Below are 20,299 nucleotides of genomic sequence, written 5' to 3' on the forward strand. Positions count from 1 at the left end.
TGTTACAATGGATAAAGCAAGAAAAGTTTACTTTAAAACAGCCTGGAATGATATCTGTGGATGAAACCTATCCCTCATATACAAACTACACACATCTGTATACAAGAAACCTACTGACAGATGCAGTTACCTCCACAACTCCAGCTTCCATCTGTCACGCTTGTGCGAGCCTACAGACAAGACCTGACCCGGCACTGAGGTGGGAAGGACAATGCCACACACCCACAGTAGCGAAGGCGGGCCCAGTTGGTGGTTTGTAGCGTTGCTGGGTCTGGGTATGAAGAAAAAGGGTTAATCCAATACTCGCCAGGTTCCAAGGGTAGGAGAGGTACACATAGTCGTTATCCGTAAGCCAGGGGTAAAGAGCCAGAGAGAATCCAAATGCAAAGCCAGGTCGGTACACGAGAGGAAACTGTAGAAAACAAAGCAAGACAGGGCTGGACAAGCCAGGCACACACAAGGCTACACAAAGTCTATGTTCAGCAAGGTATGCCAGGAAGAGGCAGTCTTATATAGGAGACAGGAACCAGTAGGGGAGGGAGCGGAGGCGGGGCCTCTGCAGATGCCAGGATAGGCTGCAGGAGACAAGGCTCATAGCAAAGCTTGACACGTAGCTGGGGCTCGTTGCACGCCGTCATGCGCGTGCACCGCGCACAGCGGAGGTGCGGAGCGTCCCAAGGGGGCGGAGCTATGCTCAGTGACCGTGCATAGAAAGAGCGGGTGCGCGCACGCTCTGTAACAGGAACGGTGATGCGCACATCAGCGGGGGGCGAATCTTCGGCAGCTGCCGCTGCAGTACTATAGATAGGCGAGGAGGGAGAGCGCCGCAAGGGACGTACTCCCCGATTCCTCACACCATCCCACTCATACAAAACAAGGTATCATACACAGCCAGGCTATAAGATACCACCGCATATGCTCTGACACTGAAGACAGAAACAGGCATCTCACAACCCTGACCGAATCGTTCAGACAGAAGGGATACAAACCAAAGACCATTGCCAAAACTATTACATCTGCAATAAAAGCCCCACGAGAACACCTGCTACAATACAGACAGAAAGAACCTACCACACGCATACCATTAGTGACCACATACAACCCTACCCTAGAGGGTATACGAAAAATAATCAAAGATCTGCAACCCATGCTGACAGAGGATGCGACATTAAAAGAAATCTTTCCCAAACCCCCCATTCTTGCATTCCGGCAACCACCAAACCTCAAACAGAAATTAGTCAGCAGAAAACTTCACAACGATTTTAAAGACATGGATAATGGCACAAAACCGTGCAGCAACAAACGCTGCAAACTCTGCAAACATATTTGCCAAGCTCCCACAGACAGTCACAACCATAGAACATTCAATGTTAAAGGATCATACAGCTGCACATCCAGGAATTTAGTGTGTATGATTCAGTGCAACAAATGTGACCAAGGTTGCTACATTGGGGAAACCAGCCAAAAACTACAAGGAAGAATAAATATGCACAGACACTCTATACTCCATCACGAAGAAGGAAGATACTGCTCACCTGTGGGGCATCACTTCTCACAACCAGATCATTCCATAAATGATCTAAAAATCAAAATCCTCAATGGAATGTTTAAAAGCACCCAAGAACGGAAAACATTTGAACTCAGAATGATAAGACTCTTTGACACCAAAAACCAAAGGACTTAATGCGGACATGGGTTTTCTCACACCCTATCAAAATTGCTTGTAATCATCCTGCTTGCCTCTATTCTTATCCACACTTTCTCTCCCCCCCCCAGTATCCCTCCCCCTCCCCACCTTTCTTTGACACTGTCCCCTGGCTTCAAACACTTAACACCCTACCTTATCTACAGTAAATATCTGTTGTTTTTTTTTTTCCTCTCTCCACACAGTTTTAGCCACAGATTCCTTTATATATCAGTATTGCTTGACCTGAAGAAGAGAGGATAACTCTCGAAAGCTTGTCCTATGTCATAAATTGTTAGTCCAATAAAAAAGGTATCACCAAATACTGAAGAACTTATATATATATATATTTTTTATTTTTTATTTATTTATACATTTTCTGATCATTTATTATTATACTATTGCTGTCACACCATACCCAAGCGCAGTCCTTTTCTATATATGTTATTACGTTAATGCATATATATATCTGTGAAAAAAAGAAAACGGGCGCACACCTAGTGCATTAACGTAATAACAAATGTTTTATGGAACTTAAAATCAAGCAAATGCCCACTCACAAGAGCACTGAAAAAAATAAGCAGGTATGAGATTGGCTCTCATGTGCCAGCAACGCTGTCCAATAGAGATGATGGCGTCCTCTCGTGCCTCTCCTCCGTGTAACCGGATGGCCGGAAGTGAAGTCCTTCCAACTCGGTGCTCCGTTTAAGGTGTCCCTCCGAGAACCAGCAGCTTCAGAGTCTTAGTGCCGGCAACAGTAGCACGGGAGACCAGGAACCAGCGTCTCTCCTCCAACAGCACCAAAGATCATGGGCAAGTGACGGCTTCAGTCAGACCACGCCCTACATTTGTTATTACGTTAATGCACTAGGTGTGCGCCTGTTTTCTTTTCTCTTTTTTTCACAGATATATTTAGGGAGTAGTGATCCCTTTGAAACGGGCTGCCAATACCTGGATGTCATTGCTTTTTGAACGGGACTTTGTTTTTTCAGAGGTTTTTTATAAAGGTTTTTTATTCAATCATTTTTTTAATATTTTATGTTATTATTATTGAATATATTGTTCATTTTTAATTAATAGTATCGTGTTAAATTAACATCACACCAACTCTGAGATTATAGGTTTTAGCAGGTACTATATGCTATCATCACATCACCCCACTAAACGCTTTCAAGGTAGGGTTAATTAGTTCTTCAATTTAATAGCCTTGTCCAGGATATATTAGAGGCGCTACTTCACTCTTGCTTGTTTCTTTTGTCATATATATATCTATAAATAATCGCATACTACACAGGGGAAGGGATAGGCGGGAGGGATTGTAACACCGTCGGAAGAAGATATATATAATATATATATATATATATATATATAAAATAATACACTGATAAAATACCAGACCTGTATCTTTATACTATATTAGTGAAAGCACTGTATGCCTGTCTGGATGTCCTGTGTCCCTAGGGGAAATCTCATTGGTCCCTTGGCCCGCCCGCCCCCGCACACCTCTCATTGGCCTGAGGCGGAGTGACGGGCCAAAGGACACACAGACACAGACACACACACACACAGACCCACACACACGGTAGGGGGGGGGGTTGTGACGATAGGCTGTGTCGGCCTTCCTTAATAAAGGGAGAACCCGGCTGGCTGCCCCTGAAACCATATGGTATGGGCTGAGAGTGTCAGCTCTTGTGTCCAAATGTTGGTTCTCTGTGTTTTAAAACTGCAATGTATTATGTTTGTCTTGTGATTTAAACCCAGGTTGGTGACAAAAGGCAGTGTGAATTAGCATGTGAATTACATGTGAATTAGCATTTCAATGCCCCAGCTCAGAAAGGGTTTCCAAGCCCAAATCTCCCCAATTTATTTCCCTTATAAGTATAAGGTTCCCCAGATTATATTCTGTAAGGAAGTGTACTTTATATTGTGTTTTAATGTTTACTATAAGGTTCTATACAGAAAGCACAGGCATATGGGTAATATGCTGGCTAGTTTGCATAGATTCCATAGTTCAAAGAGGAGAGGAATGGCAGAGGGGGGAAACCATTTGGTGAGCAGGATGTTGATTAAGATGTCTTTGTTCTAAGTAGACACAGCGGAGCCAGGTATAAAACGGCTCTGGATGTCAGAACTGATAAGCAAGGTTTCTATTGGCAAATTTTGAATTTATCCCTCCTATCAGTGAATGCGTAATTTCAATCCCTGCTTTAATTGGCTATTACTCTCCTCAATGATTTAGATAGGATTTCAGCCTATATAAGAGCGTGCTGTAAAAGCAGCTCTCTCTCTCTTTTTCCTGTTGGAGATCTGAAGACAAGCAGCCGCTGGCGGGCCTCTCTCCATGTGCTTCTGTGAAAGAGCTATTCACACCTGGAAGCATGGGGAGGCCTAGCCAGCAGGCTGGATTTCGGTCCAGGAGCCCAAGGTCCTATCAAGGTAAGCCTTTGCTGAACAGGCGCCTTGCAACTAGAAAAGGGTAGATCTCTTCCCCAGACCCCCGTAAGTGTGTATATTCTCTGTTTCTGGTATTTCTGTGTGTTTCCGAGGTCTTATCCGAATAAACCGCAATTTATTTTACTGCCTGTTTTGCCTTGTGACTGATCCCTTAAATATAAATGTGTATTGGGCCTGGTCTCCCGTGACAGGGGTGTTACATACAATGTATAACCCGGGGGGTGGGGCTCACAGTGTTAGCAGCACATCTCCCAGTCTCTTACCCGCCGGTCCCGGAGGCTCCGCCTCTTCCTCACTCATCGTGACCCACGCGCACCTCCTCCTCTCCCCGTGTCCCGCGCTTTCACCCCCCCCCCCCTGGCGCCGCTACAGTCAGCGGGGGAGCGGAGCGAGCGCCTGGGACACAGCGGAGGACTCTCACCTCCCCACGGCTCTCACCACACATAGGCCACTCCCTCACCCGGCGCTCTCGCTCACCCCCCCCCCCCCACCCACCCACACACACAGAGCACGCACTGTGCGTCCGTCCCCGAGGGCGCTCCTCCGGCTGTCTCCACCTCTCCCCGCGAAAGGCACAGCACCTCCTCACCGGAGCGTCTCAGCCTCTCCGCTGAGGAGCCCGAGGTGGAGGAGGACGGCGTACCCGTAGGAACAGGAGCGCGGCCGTGTGCAAGGTGAGTAAACGCAGGGGAATGGGTTATTTAATGCGTCCAACACTCACCCTGCCCTTTGCCCCCCCTGCCCTCCCTCCCCCTGCCCTTTGCCCCCCCTCCCCCTGCCCTTTGCCTCCCCCTCCCTGCCCTTTGCCCCCCCCCTCCCCTTTGCCCACCCCTCCCTGCCCTTTGCCCCCCCCTCCCTGCCCTTTGCCCCCCCTCCCTGCCCTTTGCCCCCCCCTCCCTGCCCTTTGCCCCCCCCCCTCCCTGCCCTTTGCCCCCCCCCTCCCTGCCCTTTGCCCCCCCCTCCCTGCCCTTTGCCCCCCCTCCCTGCCCTTTGCCCCCCCTCCCTGCCCTTTGCCCCCCCTCCTTGCCCTTTGCCCCCCCCCTCCCTACCCTTTGCCCCCCCCCTCCCTACCCTTTGCCCCCCCCCTCCCTGCCCTTTGCCACCCCCCTCCCTGCCCTTTGCCACCCCCTCCCTGCCCTTTGCCACCCCCTCCCTGCCCTTTGCCCCCCCCTCCCTGCCCTTTGCCCCCCCCTCCCTGCCCTTTGCCCCCCCTCCCTGCCCTTTGCCCCCCCCATCCCTGCCCTTTGCCCCCCCCCCTCCCTGCCCTTTGCCCCCCCCCTCCCTGCCCTTTGCCCCCCCCCCTCCCTGCCCTTTGCCCCCCCCCTCCCTGCCCTTTGCCCCCCCCCCTCCCTGCCCTTTGCCCCGCCCTTCCACGCCCGGGCAACGCCGGGTATATCAGCTAGTAGACCTATAAATATCAGCCTTTAGTGACACTAGGAATTGCACAGGCTGCAGAAGAACTAACTAAAGTTAGAGACCCACCAGAAAAAGTATTTTGTGGACCTCTGCTCTATATAAAACTCAATTTTCTTAACACTGTTGTGGGTTCAAGAGATGGCACACAAAATTGATAAAGTTATGGGACAGGGGATGGGGTTAAGATGTTAAGTAGCGAAAAGTGAATTTAACCAGAAGGAATACCTTGAATTCTTATTTTACACATTTTACTTTCCCTTTTCATCCTTGTCAAATATGTCCGTATGACAATTTCTGGTTCTTTCCTATATTGAACACAAATGTAATAATAATGTAAAACATTTTTGTCTGGGACTGTAAAAATGGCTATTATTATAAGAGGAATTCCCCCTCATAAGTGTGAATTGACCAGTTCAGTATGAAAGGGTTAAAGTGTATAAGGTTACACAAGGTGACATCCAGTGATTGTTGAAATGTTGGGGCAGCAGCCCTGTATTAGTAATGGCTGTGTCACTCCTAGACTGCACATTACAAGCTCTGACATGGCTCAGTTATTATGTTGTATAATGTATCATGCATTATCTTTCACCCGGTTCAGTAGTGTTCTGTAACTGTCCCAGTGGCCAAATCTGTCTCTACCAGCTTCTAAAACCGAAAAATGTCCCTACATCTGACACCCAGGACTGACTCCCCCGTGACACTCGCAGATGTAATATCTGGCCCTCAGCCATCACCAGTGATTCAGCTATGGGGCAGTGACGTCACCGCCGCAACACAAGATGGCCGCTCTGGATCTCTGGGACCCCCCCCTCCCTCTTTCGCTGTGATGACGCGCAGTTTGTGCGCCGGGATGTGCCGTCATTTTCCTGGCCGGAAAAGGAATAGCTCTTCGCGCATTGTAGGCCCACACGTGGATAGTTCAGGATGTCAGCGCTGGACCGTGTGGTGTAAGTGGCACCAGAGTTGGGGGCCGAGACTGCGGGGTCCGACTGTAAACGAACGGGTTAAAATAAGACTGTAGTGACGGAATTATATGTATTCTATGCATAAGTGCTCTCAGTTCACTGCAAACCCGAGCTGTTACACAATTTTTTTTTTTTAATAAATAGAAGGTATAGTCGGGGATGGGGATTACTCTATAAAGGGAAGGTGTACTAATGAGTAAATATATTAATTAAAAGTTTCCTTGCTATTTTATATCTCACTTGTACCTACTTTCTGTGCTTTAAGGCAACAGGTGAATTTACTGTGTACGTGTTGGCAATGAGCCATACGTGGGGGAGTGGAGTGGGACAGGATAATGTACCCTATTCACTTATTGTAACTGTATTTGTAACCATGTATTATTTGTATTAACTCTATGCCCAGGACATACTTGACATACTTGAAAACGAGAGGTAACTCTCAATGTATTACTTCCTGGTAAAACATTTTATAAATTAAAATCTGTAAAAATCTATGTAAATAAAAACACATTGTAATAATGTCTCATCTATATAAAGAATGTTACTAATATATATATATATATCTATATATATATATATATCTATATCTCAAGAAAAGACAAAAATGTAATTGTGAATAAAGATATCACTTTATTGTAACGCTCTACATGCAGACCAAATGTTACAGTGCCCATAGGGACCTTCATCAGCCCTGATACCTGGGGACTGAAACGTTGGGTCTGTATTTGGAGTATTTTACAATAACGTAATCTTTATTCACACTTATATTTTTGGCATTTCTGGTGCTGGTATACATTTTATTTTTGAGATGTTCCCTCTTTGTACTTTACCAAGCACAAACCAGCCTCAAGGGCCCTACCTAAGTGAGTGATATATATATATATATATATATATATATATATATATATATATATATATATATATATATATATATATATATATATATAATTACACACACACACACACACACACACACTCCTCCCCCCCAAACCGTGTAAACATAACAATGAATCTATAACCACAGGTGTGTAAAAAAATATATATACTATTGGAAAATTTGTTCCTAGAAGCTTTTATAGTGCATACATGGATGGTGATTCAGCTAGCTATGATATTAATTGATATACAGCTATATTATGTATTTATAAGGCCTCAGATTTATTTTAGTTTTGGTGGCACTGATGTGTCCCCAGTGTCAGAGAATTAACTTTTCATTCTCAAAAGATACCGAAAACAAAATAAGGCGCTTACAAGTCACTGCTTGCAGCATAATAAAGTTATACTTGAGAATCATTTTATGTTGCTATTCCTCATCAAGCAGAATAAGAAGCCCATTACAATTTAGTTAAATTGAGATTTTAAAAAAATCAGGACTGTTGTGGTTTCTCTCTCCCCCCTCACCCCCCCCCTCTCCATTTTTAACATTTCAGCAAATTTGTATGTTTGAAAAAATACATCTTTTTTTGTTATATCCTTTTTGGTTTACCTTTTTTACATTTTTTTTTTTTTCACACAGAAAACCCAAAACAAAAAGGTCAAAGAGATTCCTGGACAACAGGGCGGCTAAGCTCAATGAAAATATAAAAAATGCTATGCTCATCAAAGGAGGGAATGCTAACAACACAGTGACACAATCGCTTAAAGACATTGTACGTATATATATATATATGGTGGCAAATCGCTCTGAGCTGTTGTTTTACCTGACAAATAAAATGTAATGTTGCTAATTTTCCAGTGTATTGTCCACTGCAAAATGTGGATCCTTAGGCTATGTCCCGGGCGCTGCAGGGACTAGAGCCCACCCATCAATGGGGCCAGGCCCTCTGCGTGACCAGATTTCTCTGACAGGAAATCTGTGTTCACAACTTCCACGCTCCCCGGCGGTTCAGCCAATGAGGGCGAACCTGCCAGGTGACGTCATGGCTGCGCCACCGTCACGCTCACCCCCGTCTTTCCCCCTGCAGCTCACCGCAGACCGAGGATCTCAGCTGCTCGCGCTGGTAGCCGCGCATGCAGCGCAGACACCGGGGTTTCGGCCTTAATCATTGTTCTCAACCTACACACACACACACACACACACACACACACACACACACCCTGGAGTATTAAATTTGTTGCATATTTTTGTGTGATCTTGCAATCATCCCTCTTAGGCTCAGGATGCGCTGCGGTCGGCGGCGCGCCTGGGCCACCAGCCCCTTACCTGCAGTATGGTTGTCCCCGCTGCCTCTTTCCGACGTGTCTCACTACGTGCTGTGACGCGTCAGCCGGCCGGAGCTACAAGGCTCTGGTGATCAGAAGCGTTGGCGCGGCACGTGGTACGCGAGTGCGCCAATGAGGAGGGAAGGAGGGGAGCTACCGGAGGGAGGCGGCTTGGGAGGGAAGTGTGGTAGTGTAAAGTGGGAGGGAAGTGTGCAAGAGCAAAGTAGATGGCCCGATCTATCCCTCTCCTCCCAGACCCACACCACTCCATCCTGCGGACCCACAACTTCTGCTCCTTCACCCACAACCTCCTCCACCCCTCTCCCCGAGCTCAATGGCCAAAACCCCACCCCCCCCCCCCCCCCCCGACCTGTTTTTGGCCACTTTTCCCCCCGCGCCGAAAAAAGTTTTCTGCAGATCGCGGTGCAATGACTTGCACGCGCCGCCGGCAAGCAAGGCGGCCGTGCGGACCCATGCAGCGGGGCCTTAGCCTAAGTTAATTCTAATTAACTAATTCTTAATTCTAGATCATATTCCGTATGTATGTCAAGGCAGGGGTGCGCAAACTTTCCCCTGTACCCCCTTTGCATGCTCAACCACCCCCCCCTCCCTCTTACCTTGTCTCCGGTGTCAAAGGACACTGCTGGGTCGTGATGTTGTGGCATCTTTTAACATGGTCATGGCGCCGCATCTCCCGAACCCATTGGAGGCAAGGTAAGGGAATTTAGAAGCCTTGCGCCATCCCCCGGCATTTACTTTTTAAATGCTTTGGGGAAGAGCCCTGGGCCTCCGTAAGCGCAGCGCGCACCTCTGTGTTAAGGTTTGTTAAGCATGCTTTGATATGCTTAAATTCTTGCCTTTAGTTTTTGAATACAGATTATATATGTACTGTATTATATTTTTGTTATATTTTGGAATTCACAGTAACTAGATGTTTTGAACTTTTATTTCAGTATGCTTTGAAAAAGCCGTATGGCGTCTTATATAAAAAGTAAGTAGTCATTTCTTTACCGTGATTCTTTGTATAGTGCGAGGTGTGATAACATGTTTATTGTATATGAGGTTTGAAGATCACTTGTGTGTCTTCCTCAGGTGTGAAAAAATAGAATTTGACAGCAGATAAGAACCACTTAGCCCACCTAGTCTGATCATTTTCATCTCTATTGGAAAACATTACACACTGATCCTTGTCCTTTAGGGAAGCCCTTTATCCCAAGCAATGTTTGAATTCCCCAACTTTATTAGTCTCTACCACCTCCTCTGGGGGCGCTAATCCACAATGCCACGAGCCTTTCTGTTGAAGAAATACTTCCTCACATTTCCCGAGCCCACCGCCCTTCAGCTTCGGAACATGACCTTGTCCTAGCACTTCTTTCGCTGAAATATGCTTCCATGCCGTAGCATGCTGAAACCCTTTTATATATCTGAAACATTTTCCCCCCACTTCTTTCTTCCAAGCTGCTTTCTTTTTCTGCTGCTTTGTTACATTGCTTGCCTACCTTTTAATTGGCTAAAATAATGACCCTCCAGGTCCCTTTCCTATATAGAAGGTGATATTGTTGTCCCAATCATCTTGTATTTTGGATTTGAAGTGAAACGTCTTTGCTGGCATCTAATACCTTTTGATGGGACAAAACTCCTTCATGGAGGCGAAAATGCGATCCAATACATAGGCTGCCATTGGTATTGCTTAGAAACATCTAGTAAATAAGTGCGTGAGTATAATGCAGCAAACCAGGGCTTTCTTCTGTCATTTCTTTGTCTGTCTTCTGCTCTTTCATCTGTTATCCAGCCTGTTTACATAAGCATTATTTTGGCTTATATATTAGTCTAATAAATAAATTGCTCATACCACAATTAGTGGTAGATGATGGTGTGTGTATATGTATTGACATGAGCCTTACAGTTCTTTAAAAATCAGCTCAAGCAAATGTGTACAGAGCCTTAGGCTGCTGTCCCAGTCATGTCTGTGACACGTGCGGCGGGGGGGGGGGCTTTGCGTGCACAGCGCTAACCGCGATCTGCGGTCTCCAGGAGAAGAGGGAGCTTGCGATGGGAGGGGGCGTGGTCGGGGATTTGCGGGGCGTGGCCATCACGTCACGCGTCAGGTTCGCCCTCATTGGGTGAACCGCCGGTGGGGGCGTGGCCACGCCACCGTCGCAAGGTTTAAACTCAATTTAAAAAAAAAATCTTGCAGTATGGCGCGGCTGCACCTTCAGTGTGAAGGTGCGTATTGGGCCCTTCCCCATTGAGGGGCGGTGCTTACACACACAGCGCACGCCGAGCCGTGCGCTGTGGCAGTGACTGGGACCGCAGCCTTAGGCTGCGGCCCGCTGCCGCTGAGCTCGCTCATGCTTGGAGAGCGGTGATGTCACCAGCTCACCAAGCATGAGCGATCGCTGCCCTGAAACATTTTTACAGCAGGAGTGGGGGGGGGGGGGGCATGGCTATTAGGGGAGGGGGCGTGTCATTGGCTGAATAGGGTGTGTGTCTGTGTGTCTGTCCATTTTCTCTCTACCCCCTACCCTTCTCTCTCCCCCCATTGCTCTCTCTCCCCCCATTGCTCTCTCTCTCCCCCCATTGCTCTCTCTCTCCCCCCATTGCTCTCTCTCTCCCCCCATTGCTCTCTCTCTCCCCCCATTGCTCTCTCTCTCCCCCCATTGCTCTCTCTCTCCCCCCCATTGCGCTCTCTCTCCCCCCCATTGCTCTCTCTCTCCCCCCCATTGCTCTCTCTCTCCCCCCCATTGCTCTCTCTCTCCCCCCCCATTGCTCTCTCTCTCCCCCCCATTGCTCTCTCTCTCCCCCCCATTGCTCTCTCTCTCCCCCCCCATTGCTCTCTCCCCCCCCATTGCTCTCTCCCCCCCCCCCCATTGCTCTCTCCCCCCCCCCCCATTGCTCTCTCCCCCCCCCCCATTGCTCTCTCCCTCCCCCCCCATTGCTCTCTCCCTCCCCCCCATTGCTCTCTCCCTCCCCCCCATTGCTCTCTCCCTCCCCCCCATTGCTCTCTCGCTCCTCCCCTCGCTCTCCTTTCTGCCCCCCTCACTTTGTTTGCCCCCCTCACTTTGTTTGCCCCCCACACCACTTTGTTTGCCCCCCCCCACGCCACTTTGTTTGCCTCCCCCCACGCCACTTTGTTTGCCTCCCCCCACGCCACTTTGTTTGCCCTCCCCCCACGCCACTTTGTTTGCCCTCCCCCCACGCCACTTTGTTTGCCCCCCCCCACGCCACTTTGTTTGCCCCCCCCCCCACGCCACTTTGTTTGCCCCCCCCCAAGCCACTTTGTTTGCCCCCCCCCCCCCCCACACACACCACAGCAGTCCGTTTTAGAACACGCCCTCTCTCTTCCCATTGGTCAGAGCCGGGCCATGTGACCCTGCTCTGAGCCTGAAATTATCTCTCCAGTGTCTCCTCAAGCGCAAAGCTTGGGAGAGCGTGCGGGCACGAGCATGAGCACCCACGCACAGCGCGAGCGTTGTTGTATAGCTTCCTAATAAATTATGTATTTATTTCTCTAGAAAAAACATGACCAGACCATTTGATGATCAGACGTCATTGGTAAGCCTGAAGAAATCCATCTTTAATAGTTGATCCTTTTTCTTTCTGAAGTCACACCCCACAATAGCTTGCGTCCGCCACTGCAACGCGTTGTGGGGCGCAACTTTGAAAAGCACTGCAGAGTGATGGCCACGAGGTCTGTACAAATGGTGTGAATTTGTGCCATTTCAAATGTGCAGTCCCCTCTCAGGAACAGGCATGCACCCAGAGGCTTGTCAAACATACACAAAAAGTAATCCTCACAGACAGTGCTATGGGTTTAATCATATTGAGTGCAGTCGGTATGATTATTTGGTGGGGGAAGAGTAGGAGGAGTTGGGTTCTGTATGATCATACGTGTAGGCCAGTAATGTTATACTGTGTTTATTTATATGTATTCTTGGTTGAATACAGGCATACCCCGCTTTAAGGACACTCACTTTAAGTACACTCGCGAGTAAGTACATATCGTCCAATAGTCAAACGGCAGCTCACGCATGCGCCTGTCAGCACGTCCTGAACAGCAAAGTTGAACTCCTTACCTGCACCGAAGCTGTGCAAGCGGGGAGACTATAGAGCCTGTTACACATGCGTTATTTACATCAGTTATGCACGTATATGACAATTGCAGTACAGTACATGCATCAATAAGTGGGAAAAAAGGGAGTGCTTCACTTTAAGTACATTTTCGCTTTACATACATGCTCCGGTCCCATTGCGTACGTTAATGCGGGGTATGCCTGTATCAATGTTTTTTTCCGAGCACTGTTTGTTTGCAAACTTCAGCCTCCACTCCCATCAGTACAGTGTTTGTTTACCACACACTTAACGGTATCCAGAGCCAACAGGCTATCAAATGTCATATAAATTGTAGTGATTTATAAGAATGCATAATTTGAATTTAATGAATGTAGTTAGGGTTTCGTTCTGCCATTAAAAAAAAAAAAGTCTAAATTTCTTATTTGTTTGTAGGAGTTTTTCTCAAAGAAGTCAGACTGTTCGTTGTTTATATTTGGCTCCCACAACAAGAAGCGTCCAAACAACCTGGTTTTTGGTAAGTTATTAATAACAATAAGATAACTTTTTTTTTGCATGGCTGACAGTGTACAAAAGTATACATGGTAAGAATTGGTACGTCTATGGGCTTGGAATCCGAACCAGTAAACGGGGTGTGTCCGGATCACACTCCGAGTAATTCCAGGCCATATGACCGTAATTACGTAGGCGATCCGAATAGAAGCACACAACCTAATTTCCGCTTCCCCATTGGGTTTACACTTGCAGCATTTTCCCCTCCTTCACCTCCCACCATATTGCTTTGGGGAGGGGGGAAGGGTGTAGATGGGAGTGGGACTAAGCTGCACTCAAATGACATTTGAAAAATATTAAACAAAACCAAAGGGTGGCAAGTGAGACACAGAGCAAGCAGAGGAAAATGTCAGGAAGAAATGGATAGAAGCAGAGACGCAGACCAGATCATATTGTAGAGGGGCAGTCTTTAATCTCTTTAGTGTGTGTGTGCGCGCGTGTGTGTACGTGTGTGTATTGATATTACTGGTCACACACCAAAAGCCTCTTCTTGACCAAGCGCAACCGCACATGAGTTTCTGTGGTGCAACTTTTAGCCTGTATTCTTTCAAGTCATTGATGCAGAAAAAAAACCTTTACGTGATTCCGCCCCCTCAGGTGTATTAAGTGACAGGTTGGTCTTTTATATATACTAAACTTTAAAGATTTGTAAACCAGGAAGTTGAATATTCATTAGAATATACTGACATTTTAATGAAAAAATAAATAAAAGATGTTTTTTTTTTGCACAAAATCTAAAACCAAAACATGAAAATGCCAAAACGCTAGTGTCCACCTTTTAATACATAGTACTTGTACATTGAGGCTACCAAATGTGCAGGTTTGCAGAAGTCTATAGAGAAGCAAAAAACAACAACTTTACTTTGCTTTAAAAAGTACGCCCTAATCACCAACACTTTATTTTAAGTAGGACTGAGCCTTCTAGAAAGTTGGTGTCTTTAATGTGCATAGAAAGTTTCCTGCACACAATCTAATTTCTAATACCAGAGTACAGGGATAGGAACCTGGGTCATCTCCAGTCGGTGACATTCCCAATACGTCACTCCTTCCCTGCAGTAGAATTTCACGTTTGCAGATTTCATTAATTCTACATGTCCTGGCGGCTCGGTAAATAAGTAGGAGGGAGAAGGCGCCGCTTTTTCTTTAGAGGTAGGCCCAACACCAGGGCTTTTATGAACTTGGCAAATTGCATCCCCAAAAAATAGGTAGGAAATGATTGCGTGTGTGTAAAAACCTCTTGGTGCCGCTCACGCTGTATGCCAAGCACCAGATTATAATGCAAGTACGTTCATTTCTCTCCTTTGCTTTATTAGGCCGTATGTTTGACTATCACGTCCTTGACATGATCGAGCTGGGTGTGGAGAAGTACGTTTCATTAAACGACATTAAGGTAAAGTGGAATTCCTTCTCCTGGCCCATGGACTTGTGCTTTGGTTGAGCATGTATTTCAATATAAAACAGACGTGTGTCCCGATACTATGCCATATTTCCACTATTTTTATTGCTGCATCATTGCGTAGTTTCATTTTTTCCTTTGAATTTTCAAACAAAAAACAAGCTTTTTTTAAACAGACATGTTGATCCTTTTAGTATTGAAAGGGTTGGTTTTGCGCTGTGTTGTAGGCCCTTTCAGTCCTTAGGGCCATATTCTATATACGCGGAAGCGACATTGAAGTCCATGGGGATATATGGCCCAAACTGCTGTTTCAGCATATGTGGAATTAACCCCTAAATTAGTTCATTTCACACACTACCGTTTCTGTCAGCAGCAGATTTCAAAATGTGCCGCTCTCAGCCACTTGCCCCAGTCGGCCGCCTCCTTCCTGTCGCCCTCCTGCTCATTTGGAATCCCAGCGTCAAATGACGACGCAGATGTCACCGTGTCGTCGCGCGGTGCTTTGCCATGGAAACTCTACGTCATTTGACAACGAGACACCGTGTGAATTCATGTTGGACGTCCGCAGCGTCGCTTGACACTGAGATTCCAAAGGAGCACAGCAGAAATGAGGCGGCCGACGCAGGCAAGTACTTTCCCATTAGGTCTGGTAGGCCCACAAATTTTGCTGCCTTGGGCCCAGGCCTAATGGGAAATCTGACACTGGTTTCTGTAGAACATTGATAAGTTCTACATGTTATATAAAACCTATTTATAATTTCTTGGGGGGGGGGGGAGGAATTGTCTCAAATTAATTGGCTTCTCCTTAAAGCTCACTGACTGTCTGCCCAGATGACTTAAAATAAGGTCCGACATACATCACAGCAGATCAAGAAGGAATCTTGGGCTGTATTAAGAGGGAAATCATTACTAGAATGAATAAATGCAGTGTCCTGTTTAATAGGTTAAAGGGGTGGTCTCTAGTAGGACCAAAGTGAAATACGGACAGTGACATGTTTAAATACGTTAGATGTGGCATTTCCAAAAAAAAATCGGATGCATATAAAGCGTTTTTGTAAACTTAAAGTTTTCCATGATAAACAAATGCTTTGTAGAAAACATCCAATCTTAATTCTTTTTAGCAACAAAACTCATCAGTACTCCAAACCACAGGGGGATAGTTCCTTCTTTTTTTTTTTGTTTTTTTTTTGTTTCTGCACAAATATATAATAGTTGCTAATATAATTGAATGAAATGTGGAGAAAAGCAAAACAAATTAGTTTTATTTATTTTCCAAAAAACAAATGGGTAAAATGGTTACTTTTTACCATTGAGGCCCATGTTTAGTAAGCATTGCTATTCTAGTAGACCTCTGCCAGCACCAGAAGACCCCTTGCGGTCCATTGCTGTAAGGTGTCTTCTGGTGCCAGTCGGTGTACTATGAAGGAGCACTGCTTGGGAAATATGGGCTTGAATATTTCTAAGGAAGCCAAATAAGTTGTGTTTGTTTTGTTTTTTGGCCTTTCTGTTTCGTGTGGACACATGAAAAACAGCTTTTTTTTCAAATGTTTTTTTTGGGGGGGGGGGGGGGAAGGGTGGGGATTGCACCTAATTATAGGAATAGATGGGATGAGGAAACTGTTTAGATTTTGAACTAAACACATGGAACGTTTCTAGCCAACATGTTGTTCCTTGTACATGAATATATTGCAGAACAGCAAGTGCCCTGAAGGAACCAAACCTCTGCTGATATTTGCTGGAGATGCATTTGAATTAAGTGAAGATTATAGGCGGTTAAAGAGCCTACTGATTGGTAAGTAATTAGTTCAGACACCTCCGTTTGGAAAATTAGTCTTGAAAGTGCGTTCTCCACCCTGAGAGTGAGCTCCATGTGATGCCCCTTAAAGCACATTACCAACCTTCATTGAAAAAAATACGATTTTATTTTTTATTTACATTTTTTTTTTTTATAATGTCCAAAGCCTGCAGTGCTGAGTTCACATAGAAATTACTTCTGTTTCACTCGCACTTGCTCCACCCTGCCAGGCAGCACAGAGCTTTTTTTCCATGCAGACCAGAGGTATGGTCCTAGCCTGAGCTTTTCGGATAAGATTCTTTGAAAACTAGTGATGTTGCAAAATACGGTAGTAGGTGTTAATCTCTGGCTAAGGAAAATGAAGTGTGCCAGGCTAAGACTGGAGGTGAAAATAAATTCATTAAACAGCATAGTGAAGAAATCTTTCAACTCTAGATAAGCAGGGGAAGTGCACGTTTTAGCCATCGCTCCGCATGTCTTTCAGGCAGTGTAACTGTAAATAAGCTTCTTAAAGCTCTACAAGGAGTTGTAAAAGCACCTTGGGTCTATCACAATTTTTTCACTTGCAAAAGCAGTTCGGTTTTGTTTTTGCTGTGCAAACACCGCTTAACCGATGCCAGATAAATCTAATCGGATGCGCTGTTCAGCAGTGACCGGCTCCTGTCTAATTACCGGAAGAAGAAATTGCATTACTTGTACTACTAAGAGGAAGTACCTTTTGCTGGCATAATATTTCATATTCCACTGTATTACATTAGATTTCTTCAGAGGACCTTCTGTATCTGGTATTCGTCTGGCTGGTTTGGAGCATGTCTTGCATTTCACAGCAGTGGATGGGAAGGTTTTTATGCGCAGCTACAAGTAAGTCTTCACCCCTCCATCAATTTCTTAAGAGCCCAGACGGTGTGTGCTTGACATTGCAGTATATTGAGTTTGGTTTTGAAACCACTGCCATTTAATTTTTATATAACTAATCCGTATGTAGTGTGAAATTAGACCGTAAATCTCTGTCTTGAATTAACAGCCTTCTATTTGTTACATGATGTGCATGAGTGTCACACTAGCAACTAAGCAGTGAATTTCCACTTCAGGGCTGTGCACATAAACTCCCTGGGAAGTAATTATCTGCATGATATGCTTTATGGGGTTTTTAAAATCTTTCTTTTTTTTTCTCTCCAAACATTAGGGTGCTAATGAAGAAATCTGGATGCAGGACACCAAGGATTGAGCTTGAAGAAATGGGACCCTCGTTTGATTTTGTGGTGAGAAGAACTCACCTGGCATCAGATGACCTGTACAAACTGGCTCTAAGACGTCCAAAAGCCCTCCAGGTACTTGAAACAGAACCTGCAGATTTGTTCAGAACAGTGTACGCCTGCGTCAGACACAGGCAATTTGTTGCATATAATGAAGGGCCTGTAATCTGGAGAGGTTGTGAAATTAGTCCCTCGCAGAACTTTCTGTGCATTTGCAGTGATTATCACTGTTTCAGTTGAATTTGTCCAAGAAATCTCCTCTAATAGGAGGGAAAATGAGAAACATCCATCATAGGTAGTTTTCCTAACTTCATTAATTGCATTGTATGAAAAAGAGCAAACCATGCTTACACCCAGTGTTTAAATATCCATGAGAAATGTTACAACTGAAAGTTAAAAAAAAATTTGTCCAACACATCAAACTGTTGACACCTGGGTTTTGTACCCCCTTTTTTATTTTTATTTTTTACTGTAATACAATTTTTGTTACATACTATAAGATTATTATAATATATGCCTGCCCTATCCATAATATGCCTATGGAAACCAGTTGCTTCCTATGGAATCTTGGTGTATACTGTATATCTGAGTTTGTTTTTATCTACAGTGCGGATGACCTATCCCAATAATCATCAAATGTGCGCAGAATTCTCTGTTAGATCACTCGAGTTGCTCACTAGTGTTTTTTCCCACTCGACAGGCAAAGAAGAAGAAGAACATCTCCCATAATACCTTTGGCACAAAATTCGGCCGTATCCATATGCAAAAGCAAGACCTCGGTAAGCTGCAGACGCGGAAAGTGAAAGCACTGAAGAAGAGGCCAGCAGAGAAGACGGCTGGAGCGGGTGAAGACACAAGGCGAAAGAAGCCAAAGCAGAATTAGATGGGTGCAGTAACTTTGTTGGCATGAACAGTCCTCATAAATACTGCAGACCGTGCTGTAAGATTGCCATCTTTTTGAACATCTGTGCCTAGTGCAAAAATGACAACTGAAAAAAATGTATGGAATAAAAAAGAAACCTTGTAGAGAACAAACAGAATGAATGCGGTTATGGGTTTCTAGGCCCATCACTAAGGCTGCGATTATACAGCCGAATTGCAGGGCGCGTGCGCGCGCATCTGTGACGTCACAATAGCGACGTCGCAGAGCGATGTGCACATGCTGCTGCTCCTACAGGCTGAAATCTGTTTTTTGATTGGACGGCCGCGTCACGTGACGCAGCAGTCTCAACCCAAAAACAAATTTTGAAAACCCTACAACTGCCTCTCGCTTTGCAGCAGCAGCGAGCGGGAATACAGTCGGATTTGGTATAGACAGTTTTCAGGTATGTATATAACACTTGTTTTTGCGCCGCGTGGTGTCGCTACTGGTGACACCACAGGCGTTTGTGTATAATCACAGCCTCATGCTTTAAGCAAAGAGAAGCTGAATTGAACAAAGAGCCTCAAATAGTGCTGTACTGAAACATCAGGATGGGGGAAGTTCATGCTGCAAATAGGTTAACAATTTACAAACACACACTTGTGCGTGCATATACAAAGTATGTGCAATATTGTAAGAAGAATAAGGTACGGGTGGCAGAGCATAGGTTTGGAAAATGCAATTGTAAGCAATCACATAGCAACTTAGGGTTGCAATAAAGCCTCCTTTCCAATACAGACTAGTAGCTGTAGTTTAAGCCCAGGTCTGGTTAATTTTTCAACTTTCGTACAAGTAGGACATCGGAAAAAAAATAAACACCTTGTGCAGTGAACTGAACCGTTTAAACATTGTATAGGAAGGAGCGTTGTATTTATCTCTCCATATGATTGTGACTGCAACTCATGATGGAGAGGTGTCTGCCTACATGTTTTAGTTTTTTTACCAGTGCCTGTTGAAAGGGGCAGCATTTGGTTTTATTGTTGGCCTGTGCACGTCAGGGCAGGTCCTGTCACACAGAAAGTTTGCTCCTTACTCAAATGTTTTTTTTATAGGGGAAACATGTTCAAATGTATGTATAAATCAACATCACATTTTAATTAAAATCTTTTGCTGCAAGTGGTATGCATCATGTTACTGGCAATTTTTGTATACAATACTTAAATGTAAAGTTATGTAATTTAAGGTTGTTTATTACAACACCTTCCAAAGTTGAGGGAAACTCGACTGCATTTCCAAAACTGCCCTTGTTTCGGCTACAAAGCAGTCAGTCAGTGTTAATGTTTTGTCTGGATTTTTTTTTTAGTATTGAGTTTTGGGCTAAAGTGGAAATTTAATTGTCGCAAGTTTTCTAAGGCAAAATATTGACCCACCGCAGATGTCACAAGACAACAATGCTTAAGTGCAGTTAATTTTCTACTTCCTGCACGAATTGGCTACTAGCTGAAGGAACCTGCAGTACAATCTAGGACATTTAGTCGCGGTAATTTCGCAGAGAGTCACCGTAACCTGCCGCTAGCCACTTTGCCGCTAAGGCAAGTGCCTAAACCCCCTACCTAAGCCCTTACCCTAAAAACCGCTTCACTAAA

General features: G+C 45.3%; 1 protein-coding gene across 1 annotated transcript; it reads left to right on the plus strand.

Annotated features, from left to right (window-relative positions):
- Positions 1-6,349: 6,349 nt before the first annotated feature.
- RPF2 (ribosome production factor 2 homolog) lies at positions 6,350-19,833 on the plus strand. Its single transcript, XM_075597627.1, has 10 exons — positions 6,350-6,501; positions 8,036-8,168; positions 9,675-9,712; positions 12,237-12,276; positions 13,228-13,309; positions 14,658-14,734; positions 16,433-16,532; positions 17,294-17,396; positions 17,722-17,866; positions 18,492-19,833. The coding sequence occupies exons 1-10, from the start codon at positions 6,479-6,481 to the stop codon at positions 18,672-18,674; spliced, it is 924 nt and encodes a 307-aa protein (XP_075453742.1). The 5' UTR covers positions 6,350-6,478; the 3' UTR covers positions 18,675-19,833.
- The last annotated feature ends 466 nt before the right edge of the window (positions 19,834-20,299 follow it).

Source organism: Ascaphus truei, chromosome 4, assembly GCF_040206685.1.
Source record: "Ascaphus truei isolate aAscTru1 chromosome 4, aAscTru1.hap1, whole genome shotgun sequence".
Classification (NCBI taxonomy): Eukaryota; Metazoa; Chordata; class Amphibia; order Anura; family Ascaphidae; genus Ascaphus; species Ascaphus truei.

Bases quoted from the DNA above. Each gene is read 5' to 3' on its own strand.
- RPF2 (XM_075597627.1), top strand. From the start codon at position 6,479: ATGTCAGCGCTGGACCGTGTGGT. The intron at 9,713-12,236 runs GTAAGTAGTCAT...TTATTTCTCTAG, and splicing joins TATGGCGTCTTATATAAAAA to AAAAAACATGACCAGACCAT. The intron at 17,867-18,491 runs GTACTTGAAACA...CCCACTCGACAG, and splicing joins GACGTCCAAAAGCCCTCCAG to GCAAAGAAGAAGAAGAACAT.